This window comes from Patagioenas fasciata, chromosome 5 (assembly GCF_037038585.1).
Source record: "Patagioenas fasciata isolate bPatFas1 chromosome 5, bPatFas1.hap1, whole genome shotgun sequence".
Taxonomy (NCBI): domain Eukaryota; kingdom Metazoa; phylum Chordata; class Aves; order Columbiformes; family Columbidae; genus Patagioenas; species Patagioenas fasciata.
Window position 1 is genome coordinate 62,756,596 of NC_092524.1, and position 9,264 is coordinate 62,765,859.

General features: G+C 42.5%; 1 protein-coding gene across 2 annotated transcripts in view; it reads right to left on the reverse strand.

Moving 5' to 3' along the window:
• NUDT14 (nudix hydrolase 14) overlaps positions 1-7,761 on the reverse strand; it is a 59,179-nt gene extending 51,418 nt beyond the window's left edge. Inside the window, exon 1 of one of the 2 annotated variants that reach the window (XM_071809722.1) lies at positions 7,544-7,761. In XM_071809722.1, the coding sequence (XP_071665823.1) occupies positions 7,544-7,624 (81 nt within the window). In that variant the 5' untranslated portion in view covers positions 7,625-7,761. The remainder of the gene's footprint in view (positions 1-7,543) is intronic. The other variant, XM_065839181.2, reaches the window with a different exon arrangement.
• Between the last annotated feature and the right edge of the window lie 1,503 nt (positions 7,762-9,264).

A 9,264-nucleotide genomic window follows, 5' to 3' on the forward strand; every position in this document is an offset into this window, starting at 1 on the left:
CCTATTGATGACATTAAATGGGATTTTAATATTCATTTATGCAAGTGTAGACACATTTCAGCCCCATCCAAGGATGCTACAAAAGATGCTTGACAGAGCGTTATTCTTTCCAATAAGTGACATTTGCTGTCATAAGTTTGTTAAATCTCAATATGACTGACCTAAACATGTGAAGTTTTGTCACTGTCAACTACTTTTCATGTATTTACTTCAAAGAACACTACATTCACTTATCAAAGTATGCTGGATAAAGAAATTCAGACTAATACAACATAATATTCACTGAAACAAGAATGAGTACTAGTGTTCTTTTCAACTACTTCTCCTATTAACTAATTCTTCTCATTTCCCCATTCAGTAATTTGAAAACGTCTCATACAAAAATAACTTGTACAAATTTCCAGAGTTGACTTCAAGGTATACGCCAGAGGCAGATACACCTAGATTCACTATTTCTTTTCTTAAACCTGTGCTCTAATTGCAAAGAACACTGTTTCACTCAAAGGAAATTATGTTCCCTCAGTATTTAAATCCCTAATGCTGTCATCACAAAAACTTCACGTTTCTTTTCTTTCACCCATATAAAAGAATTATATTGCACTTCAACCATAATTCCCAGTTAACACAGCAGCAGTCAGATCAAAAAGCTGTCTCCTCCAGGATCCTACCTCTGACAGAAGCCAAAATGCCTAAGGAAGAATATATTGCTAAAATACTTTCAGCCTCCTGCAATTTGCAGCTCAGGGACTTCCTGAGCTAGAAGCGATATGTTTGCATTTAAGATTAATGTTATATACTGACATAACAGACTTGACAAGCTGAAGGATATGAGACAAATTTTGGAGCGAAAATGGCATCTCCTTTTATTGCACTACTGCTATGACAAAATGAACTGCAAATAAATGTATTACTCGGTAGCATATTTCTTACTACTGGAGCCTTTTGAAGATTCAACAGAAGACTTACTTGTTTGAACAGGTAACTTAAAAATCTGTTTACTCCCTCAACAGCATAATTTTTAACTGTCAAAATAGAAAAGAATGTTTTATGTTTATAAAAAAGCAGACGGAAGTTCCAGATAATATTTCAGATAGCTGGGCATATTCATGTTGCCATTACCATATAAAAAAATACATCAGATTATACAATCAGACTGTTAATGTGATTGTAACACTGCATCACTTCGCTTTTTTCATCATCAAAGTTTTCATTATATTAATGATAAAGGCCTCACTTCTCTCGGCATGTATACATAGAATCAGGGTTTTAATCTTCATGGCATCTCCAAGACAGTTAAATTGTAAAGACACAGAAACAGAGTGGTTGCTTATGGTCACAAAAGCAAGCAGCAGCAAATCATAGAAATAAGAAAGTGTTTGTTCACTGATGAATTGTGCACTACTTCTGAGGTACATTTTCTACCCATTATAAAGTTCATGATGTGTTAAAATCTACAATAGTCTTGAAAAGTACTTTGGAATCGCTGTAAAACTCAAAGAGATTATAAATGAATTCCCTCAACACTGAGTGAAAACATCATGCATTAAAATGAAATTGAAGGGAGCATTTTTCACTTTCAACTTCAAAATGAATTATTCCAAACATTAAATCAATGAGGATATGTGATGCTCAGGCAGTGGACTACTCTGAAGTTCAGATGGAACATGCAGCTCACGTAAGGACAAATACTTCCAGTTTACCGCTACCGACTGTATGGTTCATGGAGTTTTTGAGGTTTATTCCACATCATTGAAACAGATGCCCATTCACCATTCCATAGATTTAAAATACAAACTCCCATACATACTGGCAAAATTACTGACAGTTGATGTTAGCATAGGAGCAAACTTCTAAAAGTTCTTGGGCAGAATGCACATATATGTTTATACAATGCAAGGAAACAGTGGCAAGAGCTCCCTTGCCAGAGCAACCTTCAAAAACAAAGCTACAGGAGTCCAGGCTAGATCCACAAAGGCTTTGAAATGTGAGCTCTGGGCAACTGTTTCTGTAACAGCTCGATATTATTCCCCCAACTACATGCTTCCCCCAGCTGATGCTCTGCCTCCTGTTGAAGGACACTTTTCCTAACACAGAAGTCACAAAAAAAAAAAAAAAAGGAAAGGTACTTAGTTGTATGCAAAGCTCAGTAATTTACATTAAAGTGCTGATAGAGGTGAGTTTGAACTGGAATAGCAGAGGTAAGAGCTGGAGCAAAACTACTCTGCTTTACACTGATTCTCAGAGGCTAATAACCACTAGCACGGGGACAAACAGTTGCATGCAGTAACTTCGGAAATTACTATGGCACGATTCACTAGAGCTCTCTGTCGGTCAAAACCCTGTGTTAGGCTCCAAATCCAACATGCAGAACCACGGAAATCCCTGCTCAGGTGCTGATGAAGACAACTATGTTGAAACCAGATTCCCATTTGGATACTTAATGCTGCCCAAAATCCCAACTGTTACTACTCAGAGTCTACTTCATAACTTAAGTCTCAGCAGAATTCTTAAACTTGGTATGTGGTCTGTCTGAACTATAGGCCAGTGCCAGGCTAACACGCAAAAAACAGAGCTGGAGATTTACACACAAATGTGCTCTCAGCAGTGAGCACACTTTCCTGTGATGTGGGAGGCAACATTAATTGAAGCAAGATCTTGCAGACTGACTCTACCACATCCCAGGGAAATGCCCAGGCCCTTGGGCACTGAGTTAATCTCTCATTAGCCATCTCTCTGGTCTCTTGAATAATTTATGAAAAGCAGAAGAACTTCAATAGGAAAAAGTGAAAAGAGATTTACCATGGAGTTCTGGTAAAGAAGCCATTCTTCAGGAGGTGATATATGGCATTTTTTGGTTTTATTTGTTTGTTTTAAAGCTACTTTAGACAACAAATCAATTCGCACTTTGAGGACAAGTACACATTAAAACTAGCCAGATGCTCTCCTATATGTGAAATAAATGAATTATCTTCTTTTAGTACCAAGCAGAACAAAAATATGTAAACAGGGTTCCTACTGACAAAATGAAGAGGATATTCATCAGGCTACATGAGGTACTTTGTCCATCCCTCACCCTCAGGCCACCTCACTTAAAATAACGCACCTTACTTGACTGAGGGCCCCATCTTGAGGAACGGGTTGACAGCTGAAAATCCCAAGCAGAAGGTGAGAAACATTTTGAGGAACTGTTAGATGTCTATTTTGAAGAACATATTTTTAAACTGTACCTGTTGGCCCTAACCAGATCTGTCTACAGTTTGCTGAATTCCATTACTTCTTTACTGCACTTCCATTTCTACCTTTGCACCGCACAGAGACAGAACAAATAAGTTTAAAAAGTGGTTGGTGTAGTGATTTGTTCGGAGAGCCAGGCTATCCCCCATAGCTCGGATGCCCAACACCAAGCTGCATGTCACCTCAATTCTCATGGTTCAAAACCCAGAATTTTTTCAGAAGGGTGTACACCTACTTTTATGCTCTACAGCAAACATTCAGAGCTCTTAACTTTCATTTAAAATATGAGTGGGTGGAGGAAGAGGAAGATGAAACACCTCATATGGAAAGATCTCATGATCCCCCCCATTAAAAGCGCAGATCCACCGTGGGCATAAATTGCTGTAACTTCAGGAACTCCTATGACTAAAGACAACCCTCACTACTAATCAGCTCAATAGCCAGAAACCTACATTTTTCTCATGGTCTTTCAGGAGAATATTTCTATATGTAAACAAATATAACAGGTTCAATCCAAAGGATGACTCAAGCTCTTATAACACAGGGAAAGTTAGGTCTCAAGCACAAAGCTAGAAAGACATTGCTGGAGTTTTCTCTAACATGACAGTAACCGCTTGAATTGATCCTAGTACCTAGAACTCTCTTTCTGTGTGTGCCCACAACTCCCTGTCTGAACATCCAGATACCCACGGTAGATACTCAGCCGGCCAAAACATTAATCCAATCTTTGGGCCTACAATTTTGCATGTGTTAAAGTGCCTCTGATGAACAGGTAGGAGACCACCTGAGTCTTTGACATCGCTCTTGATCAGGTGTACCCACAATCTTCTTCGCCTGTGTAGCCTGTGTGGGCTCTCAACAGTATTTACTCAGCATTACTGAATGGATGGATCCCTTTCTGATGTCTTGCAGATTTCTGGTGGTCTGGAAAACCGCAAGAACAACAGTGGTTTACAACTCAATGGGGTGCGAGTTGAATGGATAAAATCAGACTAGCAGGGTAAACCATGATACAAATCACCTACATCTAAATTTATGTTTAACCGCTGAAGACTTGAACGTTTTAGCTGTAGCGATGGGATCAAGATTTCATCCACATAAGTGGCATAATTTTCAGATGAAATGTCTTAGAATCAATGCTGCAATGTGCACGTTCATGATGAAATGTCTAGGAATCAATGCTGTAACGTTAGTGTTCATGAATGCTTAGAAATAATCTTAAAACCACATGTTGTATGTAGAATTTCTTTCAATTTCCTATTGGTACAGGAAAGTATTAGCTGAAAAAACAAACCAAAACAAACTAACAAAATAAAAACTCTCATTCTATATACATCCTTGGACAGAGGATTTATGTTGAAGTACCAATGTCTGGTTTAGGAAAGTATCTGTTTGAAAACAGATTTTGAAATTTCAGTCCTCAATGCCCAAATCTCCTCCACTCATATAAACACAAAAATATGTCTCAATTAATCTTCTTCAGTCTGCAATACATCACAGGGGACATGTTATCGCATCACAAAAAGTACCCGTAAGATCATCCCAAGCCTTCCAATCACAGCATGATGCCTCATATTGCATAAAGTATCCAAACTAGTTTCTGTTTTCACAGTGCAGCAAATGCCATTATTTAAATTTTCCTAATTTAAATTACTCTGTTTTTCAGAAAGACTTTTTTATTAGGTTTGGGTTAACTTCTGCAAACATGTGCAGAGAATTTGTGGAACAGGGAAACAAGTTTTACTCCAGATACAGCACCAATTAGGACTGGAGAAGAAAAAAAGTTTTTATTCATTTTCCATCTAGGGAATAAAAAATAATAATTAAAAAAAAATGGCCAAGGAGAAGACCCACTCAGCATAAAATGGTTAAGATCAAGGGCTAGATTTCAGAAATAATTTTCGGTTTTCAAGGAGCGGTGGAATTTTCAGGAGTTCTTCAGCAGATCAGGCACCAAATTCCCTTAGATTTTAGACAGCTAACTGTGTAGGTATTTAATGAGGTTTTCAGCAGGGCGAAATGTCTTTGAAACAAGTAGTCAAATGACTAAGAATATTTAGTATTTCCTCTGGTTAGTAAGTCTGCTTTTAAATGCAAAAGGTGTAGACAGTCGTGCGCTTGTTCAGCTCTCTGTAGGCTGGACCCAAGCCAGCTTTTGTGCACATTCATTCTAAGACAGTGCTGTGGCCAAGTGAAACAATCTCTGCCCTCAACCAGCCCCCAAACACTCATCCCTAACCACCACATTTCCACCTCCTCTCTGCCAGCACAAGCATTTGAATGGAATCAGAGACCTTGTTTGGGTTAAAACCAGCTTATTTTTTTGGCCAGATTAGGTTTGACCTGGACCACATCCCTGACTGCAGCTACTGTTGCTGCACAAACACTCGTGCATGGAGGGGAAGTAGCAAGACGTGCAGAAAGGGCAAGTCGTCCTCTTTTGGTGGCAATGTTGGTCTCTGTGAAATCACAGCACGTGGCCAAACACATCCTTATTGCTTCTTTACCATACTCATCGCATTTAAGGCACTTTTATTCAATTAAATATAATTTTGCAATACTGTTTTGTACATTTTAATTAAATGCCATTTTTCACGTAAATAGAACATGACTCAGAAATGAAAATGAAATTAAGAATAAGGACTTGCCGCTTATAAACTATGCCAGCAAAAACTCAGAACATGAAGGAACATTCTTCAAGTTTTCTTCTATCTATAAAGAAGTAATTCAGTATGAAGCTTTCAGCTGTTCGCAAATCAAAATATTTACTTATGCCAATCAATGAGAAAAGAGATTTCTTTAGGAAAATCATGTTAAAAATGCATTAGAAAAAGGTAAAAAAAAAAAAAGATCAGTTCATCTGCTTTGATGCAAGCTATTTGAACCCTTACTTTTCTTCTTCTGCATTTTATCTCACTCTTGGACTTAAACACACCTCCTCCATATACATTCCCTCTTCTGCCTTTTAAACTGATGAGTTTCAAAGCAAAGTAAAGAAGGAATAAGAGTGAGAAGGTGTGGTCTGCAGCCTGCATTTCTAGGGCTGTCCAAATTCTTCTGCATTTCCACTTCCACACCTCTACCTGGGTAAGAGGGGTCCAAGCCTGATAGTGTTCAAGAAGAGACTGGACAATGCCCTCAGACACACGGTGTGAACTGTGGGGTTGTCATGTGCAGGGACAGGAGTTGGACTCAATCCTTGTGGGTCCCTTCCAACTCAGGACATTCTATGATTTAACTTTTCACACTGCGCATTCACAGAATCACAGAAAGTCAGCGATTGGAAGGGACCTTGAAAGATCATCCAGTCCAATCCCCTCGCCGGAGCAGGAACACCTACATCAGGTTACACTGGAAGGTGTCCAGGCAGGTTTTGAACGTCTCCAGAGAAGGAGACTCCGCAACCTCCCTGGGCAGCCTGTTCCAGTGTTCTGTCACCCTCATTGAGAAGAAGTTTCTTCTCCTATTTAAGTGGAACCTCCTGTGTTCCAGTTTGCACCCATTACCCTTTGTCCTATCATTGGTTGTCACCAAGAAGAGCCTGGCTCCATCCTCCTGACACTCACCCTTTATATGTTTAGAAACATTCCAGCCACTGTTGGAAGGACCAGTTCTCAGGGATCCTCTGAAAGGTGACTCAGACTGATATAAATGCGATAAGGAAAGGGATTTCCTTCCCTGCTTCCCACCTGCACTGAGGCTGGCATGACTTGGCAATGAAAGTAATGACCTGCTCGCCAGCAACGGGCTCGATCTAATTATCTGTGCCAAAGCAAGGCCCAAATCAAGAGGTGCCCTGCTCAAGGATGAACCAAAACGAACGAGGTTAAGACAGAATGGGGTTAAGACAGGCCCAAAGCCGAGTGAGGCAGCGGGCACCCAAGGGCACAGAGCGCCCATGCAGGAGCTGGTGGCACACCCCGAGGCAGTGCCCTGCACAGGCACCAGTGTCCCGGGCCACCTTCACTGTCCCCCTGGACCCCCCCTCCCCGCCGGGCAGGGGCAGCGCAGCCGCCCCAGGGGGCGGTTCCGGGCGGTGCGGGGCGGGAGGGCGCCATGAGCCGCAGGCTCCTCCGGAGACACCGCCGCTGTCCCAAAATGGCGGAGGCGGAGGGGGGGGTGGCAGGACACCGGAGGAGCACCCCGGGCCAGCCGGCCCTTCTCCTTCGGCCTCCCGCCCCTCCGCGCCGCGCCGAGCTGGGAGGGGCCCCATCGGCCAGCCGCGGCGGAGGGACGGGCCAGCCCGGCCATGGGGGAAGGGTCTGGGCGGGAGCACAGGGGCGAGCCGCCGGCGGCCGGCGCTACTCACCTGCCGGTAGCAGAGGCGGAAAGGCCGCACGTAGAGGGAGGAGGTGCAGGGTTGGAGCACCAGCTCCTCGATGGCCTCCATCGCTGCCGGGGGCAGCGCCCGACGAGAGCTGGAGGAGGAGGAAGGGGAGAGGCGCGCGCAGCCGCCGGTGACCGGGCCGAGGGCGGCGGCCAGGGCCGAACTCAGCGGCCAGGGCCGAACTCAGCGGCCAGGGCCGAGCTCAGCCGGGCAGGACCCGTGCGGGCCGGGCAGGGCCCGTGCGGGCCGGCCAGGGCCTGGCTACCGGTGCTCAGCCGCTGGCGGGCCGGCCCGCAGAGCCGTGGCAGGCGCCCTCTTGCCCCCTTGCCCACTTCCCTCTGAGAAGGGCTGAAATGCTGGGTTTCACCCCCAAAACAGGGATGCGGCAGCAGCAGCACAGAGGGGCCTTGTCACCGTTGTTCTGCAAAAACACCCAAGTGCTGAGTTTTCATAGGATGATTTCAGTTGGAAGACGCCCTCAGGATCATCGAATCCAACCATAACCTCACTCTAGCACTAAACTGTGTCCCTAAGAACCTTATCTAAATGCCTTTTAAACACCTACTGGGATGGTGACTCCACCACTGCCCTAGGCAGCCTGTTCCAATGCCTGACAACCCTTTCTGGGAATTTTGGTACAGGTTGTCCTGATTCTCCATGTGCATAAGGATGTGCAGGATTGCTGTTAAAAGCACGTTCTGTTGCGTGTGCCTGCAGGGTATTTTCATGTCAAAATGGGAGTTTTATGAGTTGTGCGGCAAATGCGGGTGCAAATAGAGGTTCACTGGTAACCTGCAACCCGTCATTCGGTGCTTCCCAAACTTTCTGGGTCACATCCAGTCATGGACACACACCCAGCCCATAGCAGAAGAATAAGTGCAGCTTCATTACACTCATCTGACTGTTTTCAGTGGCAAAGTTACGAAATAATTGCTTTCTCCCCTTTCACTTTTTTTTTTTTTTTAACCAAATCGCTGTTTTTTTAATGATTTTCTGATTTCCATAGGAGTTTGATCACCATTATCCGACATTAGGTTAGATTCCCTTTGATGTTTTAATATTCCTGATAATGATTTTCTAGATTCATGAACAACGGAGCTCACAATTTGTCATGGTCATTATCTCTGGTTTGTGTTCATTTTCTGTGCAGATGTTCCAGTGTACAGCTATTTTAGTTGCTATATAAATCAAATTATTTTGTCAATATATCGACCACACAGAATAATCTGAACTTTTTTGCATCTGTTTCTTTTTTTGCTTCTAATCTACTTCCACTACGCTACTCAGAAAGTTTTATTATCATGCTATGTGGTAGCAAAAATCTTAGCAATGTAGCTAAAAAGAACAGATTCAGCAATTACGAAATTTAATAAGAAGTAAATGAGGCAGCACTTACATTGCAGAATGCTTACTAGCAGTTCTAATGACGCGAATGACAAAAAAAGGAGACTAAAAAGTGTGTTTTTAAGAATATATTTGCAAATCTTTTGTAACGAATAAGCAACTAAGTAGTTTTGAAAGTATTTGTGTAACTCTGTTTGCATAACTGGGTATGTTGCTATATCTGTTTTTTTCAGAATGATGTCGAGGGACCTTACGCTATATTTTTCTATTAAATTATTTCAGTCTTGCAAGTCCAATTTAAGTATAAACGCAGTTTCCATGCACAGCAAGTTTACAGAATCTCTGTTTGCTTATATAAA